Source organism: Pyxicephalus adspersus, chromosome Z (assembly GCF_032062135.1).
Source record: "Pyxicephalus adspersus chromosome Z, UCB_Pads_2.0, whole genome shotgun sequence".
Classification (NCBI taxonomy): domain Eukaryota; kingdom Metazoa; phylum Chordata; class Amphibia; order Anura; family Pyxicephalidae; genus Pyxicephalus; species Pyxicephalus adspersus.
This window is the reverse complement of record NC_092871.1, coordinates 65591392-65613655: the sequence shown is the minus strand read 5'-3', so window position 1 is coordinate 65613655 and position 22264 is coordinate 65591392. Positions and strand designations below refer to the sequence as shown.

The window sequence follows — 22264 nt, the reverse complement described above, 5'->3', positions numbered from 1 at the left end:
GGGCTATTTATAAAGCAGTGAATGTGATATTAACCAAACATTCCCTGGTGGAGAATCTTCAAGGTCAGTGTGTTCCCTATGATATTGATGCTCAGTGTGTTCCCTATGATATTGATGCTGAATGTTTGGTAAATGTAAGATTCACTGCTTCATGAATAAACCAGTTAGTCTTAATTACAAAGGTCAACAAAAAAGTTGATAATTAATAATCTTTGTAAACAACAGTAAACTTTTCTAAATCAGTTTTTCGAGCAGATTTCAGATCTGTTTTTCCCTAAGACATACAGTTCCTGAGTTATGAGTACTATCTTTGGTGTGAAGTAAAATAAGGAACACTGTTGTTTAGATCTACTGAGCAGTGTGAGTCAGGTACCACTGTTTCTTCAGAAATGCTTAGAGTATGATTTTCTTGTGTACTCTTTGTCTGGATTGTCGTGGTACAGCATCCAGCAGTAGTCAGCCATCATACTTTCATTCCAGAAACCTTGGTAGCGGTGCTCCATTACTGAATGTCCTGGTGAAAACGTTCTCCTTGTTCGTCACTCACCATACCAATATTTTCCGGGAAAATTTCTAAATGTGAGTGCAAGAAATGTACTTTTAATGGCGTGCCACAACCCAGTTTCTGGTATGATTCAAGCAGATTCTGAACTCCTTCCTTGTATGCAGGAGACTTATGGCTGCCCAGGAAATTTTCACACAGCCACGTGAATGCATTCCAAGCTTCTAGCTCAGCTGCTGAGATTGTTTGAAAACATTATCCTGCAAAACAGACTTGATCTGTGGCCCTATAAATATCCCTTTCTTCATTTTTGCAGTGCTTATATTTGGAAACTTCTCAACAAGGTACTAAAAACCCATGGAGTTTTATTTACCCATGGCCTTTACAAGGTTCTTCGTCAAGCCCAACTTGATATGGAGAGGTGGCAGAAAACTTTTATGGGGATCAACCAGAGGCAGAAACTTGACACTGCTTGTTCCAGGCTTATAGATATCTCTTGGTAGCCAATCACGCTTGACATAATGTTCTCCCGTGGATCAGCTGTCACACAGGCAAAGAAAACGGCAATATTTTGTTAATCCTCCTTGCATTCCCATCAGCAAGCCATTGACCTTTAGATCCCCACAGATGTTCTACTGGTGTGTTTTATACTGAATTGCTTCAAGTGGTAACTTCATGTTGTCATAGGACTCCTTTAGGCTAACTGAAGGGTAAATTTGGTTTGGAATTACCATTATGCAGTGAGGCTGCTTTCAAGCTTCTTTTAGAGGAATCAATAAAGATACGCCATTCAGATGGAACATGCTCTTGTGACAAACTGTTAAAGAGTACATTTATATCATGACACTAGCACAGTGAGCCATCACTAGTGAAGAACGTTGTCAAGTTATGATTTTGTTTTCTGTAGTGAGTTACAGTTACACCCTTTGCAAGCAAGTGCTTCTGTTTAAGCCTTGAAGCAAGAAGTTCTGCTTTGTCTTTGGAGAGATTTGGATCAGGAACGAGATCATACAGCTTTGCTTGTGTAAAGGTCTTTGGTTCTAAATCTTCATTGGCCAAGTAGTCAGGATCAGATGATTCGGGGTTGTAACTGGCTGCAACTCCTGCGCATTCCTCATCACCTTTTACAGAAGCAAGTCATGTAGCGGTACCGGAACTGGCAATGAATTATCATGGGTAACAGGCCTAATTTCAGAATCAAGGCTGGGTTATACAATTTTGTGCTTAGTTTTACCCGAGAATCCACTTTGTTGACGCGGTAAAAATACCAGTCGAATAGATGGTCTTGCGGTTCTCTCCACACCATCGGGATTGCAAATGGCATTGCTGCTTTAGGCCGATTTAGTTAGTCATGCAGTCCATTGGAACAACTAATACAGATGACATGTGGAGCCCAAGATTTATCCTGGTCACCAAGTGGACAGCTGAAATATAATTTGTATATCTTTTAAAGTTCTGTGGTAATTTGGCGTTGTTGTGCTTTCGACCTGAGTGAACCACACACGTAACAGAAATTAGTGCGATCTCCAACCTTAAAAAAAGAAAACTGTCGGTAAATGTTGTAATATGTTATGGCTATTTATAAAGAATTTCACATAATATCTAATTAGCTGCATCACAAAAACTAGACGTGCAGATTTGGAATCCGCATCAAATATACTACAAAGCCCACATAAAATCTGATGAAAATGACATGTTGACCTGTGGTAATAAACTATGCAGGGTGTACATGATCCATTTGGTTGTGATGTGGGTGGGTCTGATAGTTTCTGACTTAACTGAGCTCTGATTTAACTGCTGAATTAACTCTCTCTTTCTCTCTCAGGCAGATAGAAAGACCATGTATAACAAATTTATGGTTGAAATGAAAATATCAAATTCATATCCAAGGAATTTTACAAAAATATCACTTTTTATTATAATAAATATTTTATTGAGTTTTTACATTTTTTTTTATCAACAAAAATGCAGTGAACATAAACAGCATTTCACCAAATTTCAATCAAGTTTTGCAAAACTTCACGATAAAACAGGGTAAAACTTAGGGAAGAAAAAGAGGGTAGGTGGGGAAGGACATCTCTCACATACCATCAACATACACATTAAAATATTACCAATAACATTGGCTATACCTGTTTAATGGAACTGCCAGACCTTTACCATCATTGCTCTTGAACCACTTATGAATGGTATTAATAGACTGAAATTCCTTGGACAAAGTGTACCTAAGAGGGTGGAATGAACTACATTCCTCCTCACAAAAGAAGGTTCCCATCTATCACTTAGGCATTGATGTGCCCCTGTTGGTCACATTTAAAATGTACCAGGTGGAGTACTGAAAATATGGTAAAGTTTCCTCTCTAGGCTCAGTAGAGCCTTGTTAATAAAATTATACCATTTTTCAAAAACTTCAATTTTTGTTTGTCTTCCCTTGTTTTAGCTTCCAACATATCCCTATGGAACATGTTCAGGGGAGGTACCCTAACCATCTCCAGCGTAGGTGGTGTGGGTTGAATCCGTTGACTCACAATGGCCCGTCTTGCTCTCAATAGACATAGGTATACCCATGCTTTTTTCTTTCCTTTCCCCGTACCTACCCCCAGCACAGTAGACCAGTCACCAAACACACATAAAACCGGGCAAAATGGGAGGGCAATCCCAACCACTTGTTTCATAAATTTTAGTGTTCTCTCCCAGAAACTGACTATGCATGTGCAAAACCAGTAGCTATGGTAGAGGGAGGCTGTACTCTGGTTTGATTCGCTGTTGCATTCAGTGGTTCAACTTTATGGTCCCTATGCATGATCTTGAATTGGGTTTCCCTCCAAAGTTTATTAACTGTGGTTTTGTGTACTGTTAGATAGCCATTCAATATTTTTTCTAATAAGTTGGGGACATTAAACTCTGCCATTTCCTAAATTAGAATGAGACAAAGGCTTGTATAGATTTTGGAGACTTTTATATTCATTAGAAAATATTAGGGGGGGGGACACGTCAGTAGTTTTTAAAATTATTTGATTTTGCATATTCCAGGGCTGCAAGTCCCCTTCTCACATTAGTTGTGGCTGATCTGCCATGCACAAATCCCACCTGTGGTGGGGAAATTGGGGATGGCAAGAATCTGGCCAAGCGATCTGTTAAAATTTTAGATAAAAGTTTGGCATCAAGATTACTTAGTGATATGGGCTGGTATGCTGCTGGGTCATGAGGGTCCTTCTCTTTTTTTTTTTTTTTTTGGAAGGACTATTATAGATGATTCTCTGCCAGATGGTAGGTATGTACCAGATTCCCACATATAATTATAAAGGTGGCACAGATCCTGTACCACTTCCTTGTTCGTTATTTTGTAAAATTCAGATGTACGGCCAACAGGATCTGGGGCTTTATCATTTAGGATTATACTCTGGTGATTTCAACCTTCGTGATGAGCATGTTTAGCTAGTCCACCTGTTCCCTTTTCAAAGAAGGCCAGGAAAGGGCATCATAAAAGTCTCCATTCATTATCGAAGGAGTGGATCTCTTAGTCAGGTCAGCATAAAAGTCAGCTAGTGTGAAAGAAATTAGTGCTGGTTGAGTCACCTCTGACCCCTCGCCATTAGGTAAGGCATGAATGAAAGTAGGTTTGTACCTGGGGCGTATCAAATTGGCCAGCATTCTCCCAGCCTTATTGCCAAACTTGTGCAGTTTTAAATCAATGTGTTTCCCTTTGTACTCTCAAGCCATGTATCAAATTCACTTTTGGCTTTTTGCCATTGAGATCTATTCTCTCTAGTTGGATGAGTAGTTAACGTGAACTGAGCATCCCTCAATTTTGCTAGAGCGTTCATGTAATTATCTTTCACCTGTTTCTTTTGGTTTGACGTATATCCAACAATCCTGCCTCTAACCCTTTGCCGCTTCCCAAAAAAAAGTAGGGTACTTCTGTAAGCCGAATTGGTGGATAGGTAGTCAAGCCAAGCTATTTTAAGTTCCGCCTGAAACACGGAGTCAGGTAGTATCATGAAGTACAAGCATTATAGACGCATGGTCCGAAATGGCCAAGGGCAGTATTCCTGTGGAGTCCACCCTCTGGAGAAAGGGATCTGTACAGAATAAATAATCAATTCTGGAATGTGAGAGATGAGCTTGTGATACAAAGGTAAACTGTGTTTCAATCGGATATTGTTGTCGACATACATCATGTAGATCTGCTGTATCAGCAAAAATACTTAGGGGGCCCGCCTGTCCCCCCCCCCCCCAACCCCCCCCCCCCAGTCCAGTTAAATAATTACTAACTATGTAAATATAGTCCAAATACATTTCATGTTGAGGAAATCATTTTCTGATAATTACTTGGATAGATAGGTTATACAAAAAATATGGCCGTATCATCAATTGATTATTAGTTAAAATATTACCTGAATACTTCGTTGGTAATGGCTAGTCAAAGTCCAAGGAATGTTCCAAGGAAGAAAATTGACCTAGTACATGCTGTGGAGATTGGTGGCCATGTGCAGGCCTGTGTGGCTTGGTATAAAGGTTCGGACGCCGCTGCTGGCATCAGTAACTTTATTTTCTGATTCTGCCTATTCTTATTAACTTTTAATATTTATTATCTCATTCAAGGTACTTATATATGAAATTTAAAAGGAAATAGCATTGCACTGAACACCACACAAACATCTAAGCTTACAGATTAAATATATATTTGACAGCAGAATTACCTACCACACAGAACTGTAAAGTCTATTAGGAGGGGGGACTGAACTTTCTCTGTTGCATTTTTACTTTAATTTAGAAGCAGCAGACCTCACTGGCTTATTACATAGTTACATAGTAGGTTAGGTTGAAAAAAGTCCATCAAGTTCAACCACTAGGTACAATTTGCTTTAACAGGGGGAAGAAAATTCCTTCCTGATTTCATAAAGCAATCGAATTTTCCCTGGATCAACAGTCACTATTCTGTGCTTTTGGAAAAGCAATCTAAAGAACCTGCTGAAACTATTTCCTGAGGGAGCCGAATCCACATTTTCACAGACCTTACAGTGAAGAATCCTTTCCTTATCCGGAGCTTAAACTTCTTTTCCTCCTGACACAAAGAGTGCCCTCTTGTACTTTGTAATGATCTTAAAGTGAATAATTGGGAAGAGAGTTCTCTATATGGCCCATATATATATATATTTATACAGGGTGATCATATCCCCCTTAAAGGTCTCTTCTCAAGGAAGAATAGATTCAGTCCAGCTATTCTCTCCTCATAGCTGAGCTCCTCCATTCCTTTTAATAATTTTCTCTGTACTCTCTCCAATTCCACAATGTCCTTTTTGTGAACTGGTTCCCAAAACTCGACTGCATATTTCAGATGAGGTCTGACCAATGCTTTGTACAGGGGCAGGATCTCTGCAGTATATTCCTCTTTTATTACAAGAAAGTACTTTACTAGCTTTTGATATTGCAGTTTGGCATTGCATGCTATTAATAAGTCTATGATCTACTAGAACCCCCAAATCCTTAACATTTCTAACTCTCCCAAATGTATTCTCCCTAGACATTATGAGGCATGCATGTTGTTATCCCCCAAGTGCATAACTTTACATTTATCTATATTAAATGCCATTTGCCACTTGGCTGCCCAATCAAACAGTACATCCAGGTCTGCTTGTAGATTATAGACATCCCGTATAGCCATAATTCCGCTACATAGTTTAGTGTCATCTGCAAACACAGAAATGGTACTTTAATCCCAAACTCTATATCATTTATAAAGATGTTAAACAGTAAAGGTCCCAACACTGAACCCTGGGGTACACCACTAATAACCTTAGACCATTCAGAGTATGAATCATTAATCACTGTTCTCTGGATGGGGTCTTAAAGCCAGTTCTACAGATTGACTTTTCTAAACCTATTGATCCTAACTTGCATATTACCTGTCTGTGGGGTACTGTGTCAAATAATTTAGCGACGTCCAAGTACACTATATCAACTGGTATTCCACTGTCTACCTGTTTACTTACTTCCTCATAAAAAGAGAGTAGATTTGTTTGACAACTTTGGTCTTTCTTGAAGCCATGCTGACTATTACTTATAATATTTTCTAGCAGAAACTCCTCTATGTGGTTCTTCATCAAACTCTCCAGGACCTTTCCAACTATGGATGTTAAACTAACCGGTCTGTAGTTACAAGGTAATGACTTTGCTCCCTTTTTGAAGATAGGAACCACAACGGCCTTAAGCCAATCTATTGGTACCATGCCAATGACTTATAGAGTCTCCAAAAAATAGAAATAATTCAAAATAATTTTGAAATTGTTTCCTTTTGCGTGAGACTTCTGCAGTGTACAATGCATAAAAGTGCAAAGGTGCACCTTCCAAGGAGATATTCCTGTTGATATGAAATTATTTGAAGGATTACATTCTTATCTGCATAATCTAGATGTTTTACAATGACTGGACCCTGTCCATTACCTTTCTTGCGTGGTTGACCCAGGGGCTGTGCACGTTCAGCTTTGCAGACCCTATGTATGCTCAAGATATTCGGGAGTGTATTAGCACAGAGTTTCAGGAATGCCCAGTTTCACCGAAATCGATAAGGATGACCAGTAATCCTCAGGTTGTTCCTGTGGGTCCTATTATCCAGATCATCTAGTTTCTTCAATAAACTGGCAACCCGGTTCTCAAGAGACATTATCCGAGTCGAGGTTTGAATCATGTACTAAATCGTTGAGAAGATTCTTTCCTCCACTGCATCTAGCCTATGGGCGTGGTCACTGATTTCATGTCTCAGGGACTCGATTCCCTTATCTATGGCTGAGTCTATGGCTTCCTGTGGTGTGGGTTTTAGTAAGACTGCCACCGCATCTGCAGTTAGAGCATGATCAGAGGTAGGTTACTATTCCATGATGGACCAGAACGGAAAGTTCCATCACTTTATTTTAGCATAAGTTAAAGTTTAATTAAGCTTTATAAGCCATCATATAATTATCGTCTGCAATGTGCTCCTTACGATTAGAGCACCAATTCATATATACATCATTAAGCAATGGGCATCAAGTCAACATACCGTCAGACTCACAGACTTCCTAGATTTAACAGGGATATGGGAAAAGCAAAGTTTTTTACAGGTAGAATTCCTATGCAGAAATATGCCGACAGCAGCAAAAAGATGGAAAGGTCTTTCCTCTAAAAAAAAATTAACATTTTTTGGATAGAATCAAAAATTCAACTCCCTTAGTTTTTTTTTATCCACTTCCTTGTTGTGGGGATTCACCTTCTCTTTTTGACCTTCTGACCACAATGACAAAAAATTGTGGGGAATTCAGAATTGTACAGCTCTAATTTGTATCAGGTGCTGGTCCTCTTCCAGTGAGGACAACTGTTCCACTGTCTCAAAAACAGGAGAGCAAAAAGAAATATCACAGGTTACAAACAAAAAAATAGACATTTTTCTAAACTATCTAAAACTAATAAAAATCTTTTAGCTACAGATACACTTTAACTACAAGTAATAGACTTTTTTATTGTGTGTAAGGAATAGCTATGGGATGGGAGAACTTTTAATTTTGCTCTTGAGGGATACAGGTCTAGGTCTATGTTTTCAACCTGCAGTAACCATGACTTGCTATCATTTTTTAAAGTATTCTTAAGAAAAGCAGTCAGGAGTCTGAGTCTCCACTCTCAATGCAAACCTGTGATTCATAAAAATAGAAACTGATGCCCCAATGACTTTACAAGGAGTACTTAAAAAGAAAGTACAAGTATTTCCATTTTGGACTTGAAAGTAATGCACCTAAAGCTTGGGTGATGCCATGTTGGAATTCTTTAGAAGAGTGGGGCAGGTACTAGCTACAAATCAATGCCAGCTCCTGTTTCCTGTACCAGCCTACTTCTAGCAGTCTGGCCTCATGCAGTACTATAAAATGTGTGTCTTTTTCCATACTGTATTTGTAAATGCCTCAACAGTTTATTTTTTTGGAACTTTGCATTGGCAAAGCACTGATGCAATTTATGGGTCCCTATACTGAGGTGCATCTCCTGCCCCTTTGGTAAGTAAAGTACAATTGTAGTTCATTTAAAGCAGGATCTAACCTGTGTTACTCACTTATCCAGGTTCCATCCCAGGGCATTACAATTTCCTTTCTTATTTTCCTCCTGGACATCTTGATTGACTGTGCCGGGGTGATGTAACTCCCATGCAGGCATGCAGAATTTTATTAATTCCCGGCACGCACATGGCAGGCTGGGATTGCTGAGTTTTTGTTGCAACCATGTTTGACAGCTGGGTGGCAATCAGGCAGGCAAGACCAGCTATTGTCCCTTTCTGCAATAACTCCTTGCCTGATCAAGGATTTGTCAAAGTAGGTCTTTATTCCTCTTTAAACGGACAGCTTCAAGGTTGCCATTTAAACCTTTGTTTAATTTCCCCCCTTCTTTGTGTAATCCACAGAGTTATATCAGACCCGTTTCAGAGCTTCACCGTGAGGCATTGGCCAGGACCACAAAGACTTAACATGACAAAAGTTCTGTCCAGCTGTGCACTTACAATACACGTGCTCTGTTCATTTTAATAATTTGTATGGCTAAAGTACACCCACAGGAGTACATAAGGCCACAGAACCTACGTGCAGTGGGTGCACACTCTAACTGAACTTTTTTGAACAAAGACTGTGCCAAATCTGGCAGGGCCACACTGTCACTGTATCTGGAAAGGGGGTGAAGCATTTTACTAGAAGTTGTTATTCTCTATAGGTAATATAATGCGGTGAAGGATTTACAATACACATTTGTTTTCTTAGCAAGCAATTCCCGACACAAGACCTACCAATAATCAGTTTGTTGCCTCAATTAGTGCAATAAGTTGTCTACCTATCATTACAAGAAGCGCCAGGCCTCAGTACTTTGAGCTTTCCTCCTACTCTATAGAAGAGAAAAGAAGGCACAATCTAAAGCTACGTACACACTTCCAATTATTATCGTCGGAAAACGAACGACGAACGTTCCTGCACGATATATATGAACGATCGTATAGCACCGATCCTGCACATAGAGGTAACGACACGATCGTTCGTAGATATTTTACACACAATAGATACGATCGTTTAAGCGATAGAGGAACTATGTGCACGACAGGAAAGTGAACGGACGTTCGTTCATCACGCATGCTCAGACCATGGACGATCAACGAACGACCGTACACACGAACGATGTTCAACGATCGTCGCCCAATCCGATCCGCCGGTCCGGTCGTTCGTTTCCAACAATTTTCCTCGTTCGTCGGCGTCGTTGGTTACTTTTTTACGAACGATTTTTTGCCCAATCGATCGTTCGTCGTTCGATTGGAACGATAAAAATTGGAAGTGTGTACGCACCTTTAGACTGGAGACTCCCTTTATAACGAGCACCCCCAACTGCTAAAGGTTTTCTCTATCTCCACTTAGGCAGTGAAAAGTGCTGCTGGGAATCCAGAACATCGCTTGTAATAAGCAGACACTTTTATAAATGAAGGCCACATATAAATGATGAGTATTTGGTATGTTTAGCATTTTACTTACCTTCACATATTTTTTTATTTCCTGTAAAACTAAAATGGAATGTCTGAGAGTAAGTAGTATTTGCATAGGCAAAAATACAATTCCCTAAGTGCAAAACAAAAATAAAAACCTGAAATCTATTTTGAAAACACTCTCTGGTGAACTGATGCAAATTAATAAATAAGTAAAACAAAACATGCAAGAAAAATGAGGCCTAATTAGCTCTAAACAATGTGTTGTTTCTCCACCGCCATTTATTTGATATGCCACTTGAATTGCTTGAATATTTATCATGGAGATTCCCCAAGGAAGCATCCATGTTAGCTTTCTTAGTAAGAAACTGGGACAAAAACATTCATCAGAAGATGAAAATCCTATAAAAAAGAGGGATGCTTGATTTAATAAATAAAGTAATATTTAATAATATATAACTTTTGTATACATTTTAAATCTTGGAAAGTTTATTGACATATATTAAAATACATTGACTACCTATCCCAGAGGTGAAAGGGAGAATACATAACATGCTGCCACATAATTTACTTTGCCTGGCTGCAGAATCAAGATATCTATGGAGAATAAATTGTGTTCTCATGATGGCTGGGGGATTTTATCTTCCCACTTAATTTTGAAGTGGGCAATTCATTTCAGCTTGTTTGTGGTACAGGGTCAGATGGCTTCCTAGATGGCTGAATACTTTTAGCAATGACAAGAAAATTATAGTTGAAGAGATTATTTTAGCGTTAGGAGTTGGATAAAGGTTATTGTAGGAGTTCTGGGTTTTACGGGGTTAAAATGGGCTTGAACTCAAAAAGTTACTTTTGCTATGTTTAAATTTTTTTTTTTTTTATTAAAGCATATAAATATTATTATTTACATCAGGTGGATCCCTCAATTGTACAGTATATCTGAAAGATAATTGAAAATCAATTCTTCTTAGGACCAAGTGTCCATTAGAACTATAAAATGAACGAGATCAGTGTGTACATTTGCATAGGAAGTACATATATTTTTAATACCATACTTTAAAAAAAAAACACCATAATACCCCCTGCATTACAGATAAAATACCTCATCCATGACATTTAAATCTATTTGCTGAAAACTCAGAAAGGCTTAAAATTAGGCTTAAGGGAACCCCTTCAAAAAAACTTCAAAATAATTGCTACAATTAGGTGCATAAATATTTGGACAAAGACAACTTTTTTCCAATTTTGGTTCTGTACATTACAACAATTAATTTTAAATGAATCAACTCACATCCAGTTGAACTGCAGACTTTCAGGTTTAATTCAGTGCAGTGATCGCCCACCTTTTTTGGTTCCGTGGACCACTAAAATTACCTAGTGATGTCATAACGCCATAACCCCGTCCACTCTGCCATCGCAGATGGTTGAACAAAAAGAATGCATAAAAATGTGAGGAACTAAAGCCTTTTTTTAACACAATCATTTCATTTCAGGGGCTAAAATGTAATTGGACAAATAAAAAGCTGAAAATAAAATGTTAATTTCTAATACTTGGTTGAAAACCCTTTGCTGGCAATGACAGCCTGTAGTCTTGAACTCATGGACATCCCCAGATGCTGGGTTTCCTCCTTTTTAATGCTCTGCCAGGCCTTTACTGCAGCAGCTTTCAGTTGCTGTTTGTTTGTGGGTCTTTCTGTCCGAAGCTTAGTCTTTAACAAGAGAAATACATGCTCTATTGGGTTCAGATCAGGTGACTGACTTGGCCATTCAAGAATATTTCACTTCTTTGCGTAATAAACTCCTGGGTTGCTTTGGCTGTATATTTTGGGTCATTGTCCATCTATTATGGGACGCCTCCCAATCAATTTGACTGCATTTAGCTGGATTTGAGCAGACAGTATGTCACCTGAACACCTGAATTCGTTGGGCTGCTTCTGTCCTGTGTCACATCATCGATAAACACTAGTGTCCCAGTGTCACTGGCAGCTATGCACGCCCAAGCCATCACACTGCCTCCGCCATGTTTTACAGATGATGTGGTGTGCTTTGGATCATGAGCTGTTCCACGCCTTCTCCATACTTTTTTCTTGCCATCATTCTGGTAAAGGTTTATCTTGGTTTCATCTGTCCAAAGAATGTTTTTTTACTTTCATGTTGATTTATTTTCATGCAATCTTCTCTTAATGGTAGTCTTGGATATCGATACGCCTACTTCCTGGAGAATGTTGTTCACTTTGTTGGCAAGTGTTAAGGGGTTTCTTTGGAAATGATTCTGCGACCATCCACTACTCTTGTCTTCCGTGGACGTCCAGGTCTGTTGGCGTTGCTAGTATGCAAAATCCAAACTGTAGATTTTGCCACTCCTAATAATGTAGCAACTTCCCAGATGGGTTTTTTCTGTTTTTGCAGCTTAAGGATGGCTTGTTTCACCTGCATGGAGATCTACTTTGAGCGCATGTTGTCTGTTCACAGCAAATTCTTCCACATACAAGCACCCCCCCCCCCCCCCCCCCCAAATCAACCTTAGGTCTTTTATCTGCTTAATTGATAATGACATAACGAAGGAATTGCCCACACCAGCCCATGAAATAGCGTTTGAGTCAATTGTCCAATTACTTTTGAGCCCCTGAAATGAAGTGATTGTGTTAAAAAAAGGCTTTAGTTCCTCACATTTTTATGCTAACTTTTTGTTCAACTTACTGGATTAAAGCTGAAAGTCTGCAGTTCAACTGCATCTGAGTTTCATTTAAAATTTATTAGGGTAATGTACAGAACCAAAATTAGAAAAAAGTTGTCTCTGTCCAAATATTTATGGACCTAACTGTATAGCCACAGCTCACCATTAGTGTGGTGGTCAGTGGGAATAATGTCTCTTATATTGCTGGCCAGTGGGAAGAATGCCACCCTTACAGATAGCCAAAAAGATCATTGTTAAACTGCTCATTGGTCAAGTAACTGCTAGCAACCTCTGGAGTAACCCTGTTTGAGAAATATTGTGCTAGCTGAACACTAAAACGGGATGCTTAGCTATGATATTGAAGTTATCTGAAATAAGTATAGAGCAATCAAAAAGTGTGGCCTCAGTCACACCTAAATGTGCACAGTAAACCTGATTAAGGTGACAATTGTGAAAAAATTGCAATGCTTATAATACACAGTGCTTTACAGACTAATTGTTATCAGGGTTGGGGTTTTGAGCACTTTAATGCATTTTTTGTGCACCTGACACCTGTTATTATTTTCCACAGTGAGGTTGGGCACATAAGCTTCCTAATAAATCAGGTGAATAATTGGATGTGGTGGTTATAATAAATCACTTATCCCTTTTTTAATTCAAATTTTAATTTAACGAAATGTACAAAAATTAAACAACACTGCATGCCTTTTTAACTGCTCAGTATTCTTGATTGGGATAAATGGTCCCATCTATCAGATATGAATATGCGGCTTTAAAAATCTAATAAGAAATTGGTCACCTTTAAAGTCAAAGCAGCCAAGATTTGATCCAAGTATCCTCAGAGAATGTCATAAACTTTCTTTCTATGGTAACAACTGTGACATATGGTATTCAAATGTTTATATTTCCCACAACTTCTAAAATGAAATCTAAATGTGTTTTTATATGTGCCATGAATTAATTCATTCATACTTGTCCACTGCCTTTTTTATCCCTACCCAAAGAGCACCATAAAAAGAAAAATAAAGCCAATTTAATACAAACTGAACATTTACAGTAGCCCGGGGCAATATTAAAGCATGATACGAAGCATAAAATAGAGTGTTTCCTTTTTTTATCAAACGTTTGTCCAAAAAAAAAAAAAAAAAAGCACATAAAAGATCCAATACCTTGAGGACTCTCTTTTGAATTTTAAATCCCCTTCCTCGTTAAACCTCAAACAGATCTGTGGATGGAGTGGTTTCTTGATTTTCTTTGATGTGCTTTGCAGAAGTTGATTAATCTTGGCAACAGAGCACTCTTTCATGGCTACATTAATAAAATATTCCAGCATTCGCAGTTGGATATTCAAGGTGTGCTGTGTTGGGTGCCGTGAAACCGAGTTTAATAAAGGGCAGCCGCCAACACTGTGGAGCCTGTGGGCCAATCAATGCTAAGCACTTCTAAGTAAGGAGATCAAGTTTTTATAAAGGTGAAATTCCCTTCATGTCAAGATCTGGCAAAAGTGTTTTGGGAGCTTGAAAAACTTTGCAGTGGTTGTTCATCTTTAGAATATTCCGCTCTTCATGTTGTCAGGAAAAGGGTTAACAGTTTTCAGAATTTTCAACAGTAGCTTTTTGAAGCTTTATAGATTTTCTATGTAACGTCCTCGTGGTTTCGTGATTATGGAAGGATCTCCCTCTTACCTGGCCCTGCAATACCACAACATAAACTATGTTTAAAATAAAACCGGTATTTTTACTTCTGCATTTTTATGTGATTATTTTCCATATTTACTATCAGGGTTCATAAAATTGTGAGCTTCATCAGAAATTTCAGTCACAATCCTAACATTATCACCAGTCATGACACCTTCTAAGCACTAGTATTGAATATCTTTAAACATCCCTGTTAGGTTTAAAAAGTACTAGCTAAAGGTTTCTGTAATATATAAATTGTTTTTCCTACCTGTCTGGTAGCCCGTGTACCCTTTTCCTCTGTTTCAATGTTGAATCAGATGCCTGTGTCCCTGCATTACTATAGTTCCATCCTCTGACTCTTACATCACTGCTTTGTTCTATAGTGATGCAGCAGTTGGAAGATGGAGCCATACATACATGGCAATGGACATAGACTTCCAACACTACGAAGTACACTAAGAAGTTTAATTTTCTATTTAGTATGGCAAAGATACAACATCGTAACAGGGCTTCCAATAGCATTGTGTATATGATGGAGACCTTTTAGTTACATTTTAAGAGCCTAATGGGGAAGCTTTCAAGCTGAACTCTAGTCTTTGTACAGTGTAAGCTTCTCACAGTATGCATTGAAGGTGGCAGTAAATGAAATCCTCATTTTTTTAGCTTTAGGACATACAGAATCATCATCTAGTCCTTTCCTATTCAGCCTTTCTTCCTCTGTCCCACCCCTTTATTTTTTTGAAGTAGTTCTGTCAATTTTGAAGGATTAACATCCTGTGTCAGACATGAGCTATCTGCATTTTTACAAGGAAGCACATTGTTATCATCACTATGTGTAAAAGAAAGTATGCAAATAAAACTAGTTGTATCACAAACTGAACTTTCACAGGAAAAAAATTATTTCCTTTTAATAGTAAGTCCTGCACTGTCTTGGCATCCGTCTTCTTTCCAGCACTGGACAGAATGGCAGGCAAAGCCATCATCCTGGCTCCTGTTCACCTCATTCAAATTCGCACTGCACAGACACTAGATCAGGAGACATGTCTTCCTGCATGTTAAAAAAAAAAAAAAAAAAAAAATCACTGAGCATTTTTTTTTAAATATAGTTTTATAATTTTTTAAGAGGAAATAATACAATATGCAAAACAAAACAAATACAGTAAGGTTGCGGCATAGTAAATATCACAAACAATGGAATCGCCGGTTGAAAAAGTTAAATCAAATATGGCTATAATTACAAATTATAGGAGCATAAAAAAACAAAACAACAACCAGCAAACAATTGGAGGATCATTGTCCAAAAGATGGTAGGCATACCATGCTGTTTGTTCAAAGGTCTTGCAAACTATTTTTCTCGTATCCAAAAATAATGTAGCTATGTATCCCATACTCCCAAAAAACCCTACGCCCGTGTTTCCTTGTCCAGAGGAGCTTCAACCCATTTCATCTCAAAAACAAACCACAGTTTTTCCAAAAATAGTGCAAGTTAAGGGGGGCTTGCTGTAATCAAGTTATGGAGAATTGTTTTCTTTGCTACCAGAGAAATTATCATCAAAAGTTTCCTGCAGCCTTTGGCAACCTTTGCACCATGAAACAACACTTCTCTGAAAATTGCCCATTAAGGGGTTAATGAAAAATAGTTTACCAACTTTTGGAGTGCATACATCGCAACACGCCTCCAAAAATAACGTAATTTAGGGAAGTCCCACAGTATATGATATAGATCTGCCTCCAAGACGCCACATTTTAAACTATGCGAGGAAGGACTGAGACCCATCTGGTAAGAAGGCTTAGGTGAAATATATGCATAGTCGTAAAAATTCAGAGTCATTTCCCTATACATTGAAGAGGACAATACCTTCCAAGCTCTGCAAAAAAACTAATAATATTTCATGCTCTGGAAAATGTTTGAACCATCGGCACAGCCCAGTATTTCTGTTTTCATATTCTAACACAGTTCTATAGATGTTGTATGTTTCAGTGATGGCTTTTTTAGCCGGGTTAGGCATTGTCCATAATTTACCCAATAAATTGGACCAATCTGTGGAGGATAGATTCTTAAGCACCGATTTTACATAAGAGTTCAGCTGTAGATACGTGAAGGACTAGTCCTAGAGAGGGAAACAGTGTAGCAATAGCTGACTGCGAGATGACCTTGCGGGTCAAAGTATTGACTACTGATTTCACTTTCATTGCTCGCAGGTCACTCTAATCCTTCCCCTGGGGTTCTCGAAGTATCCAAAGAAAAATCACAATTTCTCCAGAATGGGAGAAATAGAGATGAATGGCTGTTTAAAGATAATTTGTATCTGATTTTGATCCAGACATACCGTGTTTCCCCGAAAGTAAGACCTACCCCGAAAATAAGACCTAGCACTTTTCCCCCAACCTGCCCTAATATAAGACCTTGGATACAGAACTTTGTATTGAATCCAATACAAAATATTTGAATTTCCCGCTACGACCCCCATCGACGGGCCCATGCACGGACATCATCAGGAATCGCCGAGGGACACGTACGCGAACGCCGGGTATTCTAATTCTTTCCAAACTTCCATGCAAAAAGTATTACATTTTTTGCATGGAAATTTATTTCAGATTGTAGGCTATAATTCACCGAATTACTTAATAATTACTTATAATTCACCGAATTACCGCATAACTCACCGAAATATGTCCAAAGTTTTTTAAAACATATGTTTTATAAAACATAAAAAAAAACCTATAAAAAAAAAAATCTTTAAAAAAAAAAAACTAAAAAAAAGTTTAAAAAACAAAATAGTGTATAATGTAATGTACAGTAGCTTATATAATATATATATAATACAATTATATATATATATTGTATAAGGATTTCTTTGTATTGGACTCAATACAGCTTTTTTGTATTGAGTTCAATGCAAAGGAACTCAATACAAAATTTAGAATTTCCCGCCCCGCCTCCCTCCCGCGCCAACGCATGCAGCGGCGTCACCTGGAAACCCTGGTGATCGTCACTGCGCTCGCCGGCTGAAGATCGAAGAGGATGGACGTGTCCGGAGGAGCAGAGGGAGAAAGTATTTTTTTTTTTTTTGCGATCACGCTGGACAGAACGGAGGGAGAAGAAGCCGGCCGGCTTAGAAAAAGAAGCCAGCAGGCTTCTTCTTCCAGGAGAGGACACCCGACGCTGGAGGACGACGCTGGAACACGACGGATGGACGATCGCAGCGGGACCAGGTAAGTGATCGATAAACCCGAACTTTTCTCACTGAAAATAGTAACTTTTTTTACCCCGTACCAAGGTCGGGGTTATCGGTTAGGTGGTTAAACAAGAATACATAACTAAATAAAAAATACTGAAAATATAATAATTCGGTATACTGTATAGTAATATGTTTTTCTAAAACACCTCCCTAGTGTGGTAAATTTTAAAACATCACATACCTATAGACAAAACCACATAAATATATTTTGTATTATATTATTGTATTATTATATATATGTATTGTTTTGTATTGGATTGGATACAGGACTTTGTATTGAATCCAATACAAAACATTTGAATTTCCCGCTACGACGACGAGCGCACGCATTGACATAAGGAATCGCTGAGGGACGCGTATGCGAACGCCGGGTGTTCTAATTCTTTCCGAACTTCTGTACTTCCATGCAAAAAGTGTTAAATTTTTTGCATGGAAATTTATTTTAGATTGTAGGCTATAAATCACCTGAATTACTCAATATTTACTTATAATTCACCGAATTATTGGACTCAATACAGCTTTTTTGTATTGAGTTCAATGCAAAGTTATTTGAATTTCCCGCCCCGCCTCCCGCCCGCACCGACGCATGCAGCGACGTCACCGGGAAACCCCGAAGATCATCACTGCACACTCCGGATCAAGAAAGAAGAGAGAATACGTCCCCGGAGGAGCTGCGGGGACAAGGTAAGTATTTTTTTTCAGTTGTAATCTGATTGTCATACAATGTTGTATGACAGTCGGATTGCAATATAACGCTTGTTTCTATTTTTAGCCACCCTGACTTTAGTTCGGGGTAAACGATCGTAGCAAGTTTGCTTACCCCGAACCAAGGTCGGGCTAAACGCCCGGGTGGTTAAACAAAATGGGGGATAGTGGACATCCCTGGCGGGTCCTCTAAACGTGGGCACCGTGCCGACAAATTGCCATTTATAAAAAGTTTTGTTTTTGGAGAGTTGTAAATATATTATATATTATGTGAAAACCTGACCAAATGCACGATGTGCCAAAATTGCGTACAGTAAGGGCCATTCCACTCTATCAAGGTGTTCTCAGCATTCAGGCCTAGTAGCATGATTTGGGGGCTGGTTTTGTCGCTACTATCGTTGCTGCTATTGTGGAGCGTACCCCTAATGTGAAGTGTTTCCCTTTTACAAAGCCCAGCTGGTGTGAAGTAAGTATAGATGGCAAGAAACATTGCAGTCTGTTAGTCATTATTTTGGCTAATATATTGTAGTCACAATTGAGTAGTGAAATCGGTCTATAGGATGATACTAGTAGTGGATCTCTGCCCTCCTTAGTAGTCAAAATGGTGTGAGCTTCAGTAAAATCCGGAAGGGTGTATTTTTGTGGTAATATAGAGTTATATACCTCCGTTAAGAGAGGGGTAATTTCCATATTGATCATTTTATAAAATTCTGCAATGTAGCCATCAGGGCCAGGGCTTTTATGGTTTGCCATTCACTTAATTGTTTTATGGTTGCCAGGCTTGCTTCAAGAGTTCCCGTTCTCAGGGACAAATTTTCCCTTCAAGCTTTGTTCACACTGAGCCTTTTTGTACATTATAGAAAAGCCTACGATGATGTATGCCCACAGCATCACATATCCCAGGAGGTTGTGGATTTCTCCATATCGAAAAGGCACCCTATTTACCCATTTATTTAAAAAATAAATGCATAAAAACATACTTTAAATACCATTACTGCAGAAAGTAGAATCCTCTGGGCTCCAATGATGGCTGATTGTATAACTTTATGCTTAGATAGGTACTAACATCCAGGCAAATTCAGGGATGCCTTTCCTAATCTAAGATCAAATGCCATGGCATGGTCTCATGAGTAGCCAGTATAGGAGCCCAAAGTAGGTGTATATTACATTTTTAACTCTTCACTATTTATAGTTTTTCATTTGGCTGTAGAACACATGTAAGAATAAAAATATGGGAGCTGCCAATACTGAAATGAATTGCCATTCTGATCCTAGCTTCCATTACCTAGTGAGTCACTGACCTGAAACACACATTACTTGTCAGATCCTACATGCTTAATACTTGTTCCAGGTAAGTGCCTTACTAGGTAATAATGCCTATATAATGGATGTGGAGACAGTGCCTGAGAAAACAATTCAGCTATGGCATCTCACACTTTTTTCTATGGATTCACTTTAAACTTTTCTTTGGAAGCCAAGTTTTGTCACAAACATGCTGATGGATGAACTGAGTGTGACCTGGCTATAGCAGATTGCTGGTGTAGAGTCAAGGGTGAGGTCTAATAGGAATGATTCATTACTTTCTGCCAACTGCTAGGATCCATGTTGATGCAATAAACATTAATAATGAGTATTTTATGCCTTACAGTGCCACAGATACTTGTTTTGGGACCACCTGCATCTGGAAAGCACACTATAGTAAGTATATCAAGGCTTAAAACCATAGCAAATTAGTACTATGAAAAGTCCAAACATTTGTACATCTGATAACAAATGAAAAATTCAAGTGTAACTTTAACCTTTCATGACCCCTAATATTAACCTGACCCTAACATATACAAGGCATATTTCAAAAATGTACCTAATTCCTAAATACAATTTTAACATTTTGTCCTAACGCATAACCTTTTACCTAAATGTGAAACTAAACAAGACCACATAACCCTAAAACCCATTCCAACAATTATCACCTGATACCTAACTTTATACTGTAATCCTAAACTCTAATCCTACCCTTTCTAATTCGTACTTACCTTTTACTTTCTTAAAATATGTGACTTTTGTTGATGTTGGCTTTGATAGCATCCCTACACTGCATCAAAACAATTCAGTTCAGTCCTGAAAATAACAGCATCATTAAAATATAGGTATATACCTAGTGGCATATAGGATAGAAATTGCAGTTCAATTTAGTACTGCCACAAACTTTTTAATACAGCTTGTTTGAAAAACAAGAGCTTGTGACTAGTAGACATTACTAGTCATTACTAGAATTACTGGTTGAACATTGATTGTGATTTTTTTTTTTTTCAAAAAATGCTGCTCTCTAGCTTTGACCACCAATAATTTTCATTATCAGGAGGAGGTCTGTACAGTACTGGTAGACAGGGCTGGAGTCATTGGCATCAGGTAGACAAATAGCTGAGCTGGTCAGTAGGTACACAGAAGTAACCAGGAAATTGATATCTGTAAGGTGTAGATTGTTTACCTGGTCATGCAAATTTAACCTGGTTGTTTGCCTGGTCATGGCTTCTGTGAGATGCAGTCCTAATGCAGCCTGCATGGTTTTTCCCCTTTGGGCTTTTAAAGTACAAAATGATTGTTTTCCAGCACCCAGAAAATGTAAATCAGAAGAAAAAAAAGAGGTAAATCAATAATATCAATATAATTTCTGAACAAAGTAGTAAATTATCATTTATAAAGTTTACCGTTTATGGACATTGTTGTAATAAAATGGCTGCCTGAACAGTAAATAGCTGCCTTTTAAATTATGAATAAAACCCATGCATCTGATTTTTTGTTTTGGTGTTTTTTATATACAACTATAAAACACGTTCACCATCTAAGGTTAAGAATTCCAGCACCTCCAACCATTCTGTGTCCTTCCTTCCTATACACAACAGAGGGATAGTGCTGTGTTTAAACATACATTTGTTCCTAGATCATTTATTTTGAGGCTTGAGCTGGAAGAGGTTGAGGTTTTTGGAATGGAAAGGAAAAGCTCTTTGAAACCTATTTTCTTTTGCAAAAAGTTGGACTCCTCTCCTCTTCTCCCCCGCAGGCAAAGATGCTATGCAAGCGTATGAATGCCACTTACCTTTCCCCAAGGAATATGTTGTCAAATGATGTCTCAACGCTGGCGGAAGAGGCTCAATCGTACAAAGATAAAGGCCAGGTAGAGTTATGCTGGAACTTATGCATTAATTCCAAACAGAACTGAAAGAAAAAGGACATATCATTTTTATGTACAATTGTGGTTTTCTTCACCACTGTCATATACACTTAACTTTGTGTGTGTCTGTGTGTGTGTGTGTGTGTGTGTGTGTATATATATATATATATATATATATATATAATATAAAATTCTGTGTATGTATGTTCCATCACTTGAAAACGCATGGAGACATTTCAACCAAACTTGCCATACATATGACTGAGACTCATGTGAGTGCACCTGCCATCTTTGTACAGCGCTGTGCTATATGCCAGAGCTATATTTGGATGAAATGCATGGAGAAATCTCAACCAAACTTGCTATGTTCCCACCATCACTAGAAAACGCATCAACACATGTCAACCAAACTGCTAGACATACAGTATGACTCAGACTCATGTGAATGCAGCAGTCATCTCTGTGCAGCGCTGGGGGACATTAGCGTGTCAGCTCCTCTGTAATAAGACTGATGGGACTGGCTCAGTGTTCTCTATACAGCACTGCGGCATATGTCAGTGCTATATAAATGTATAATAATAGTGTGTAACTGTAGGGGGAACATGAGAGTGTCAGCTCCTCTGTACAGAGACTGATAGGACTGGCTCAGTGACGTCTGTACAGCACTATGGTATTTGTGAGAGCTATATAAATACATAATAATAGTGTGTGACTGTGGGGGGACATTAGAGTGTCAGCTCCTCTGTATAGAGACTGATGGGACTGGCTCAGTGATCTCTGTACAGCACTGCGGTATATGTCAGAGCTAT

At 38.5% G+C, this 22264-nt stretch overlaps 1 protein-coding gene across 1 annotated transcript in view; it reads left to right on the top strand.

Moving 5' to 3' along the window:
- AK8 (adenylate kinase 8) overlaps positions 1-22264 on the top strand; it is a 104586-nt gene that overhangs the window by 3693 nt on the left and 78629 nt on the right. The window contains exons 3-4 of the mRNA XM_072430474.1: positions 19932-19981; positions 21345-21458. Of these exons, the coding sequence (XP_072286575.1) occupies positions 19932-19981; positions 21345-21458 (164 nt within the window). The remainder of the gene's footprint in view (positions 1-19931; positions 19982-21344; positions 21459-22264) is intronic.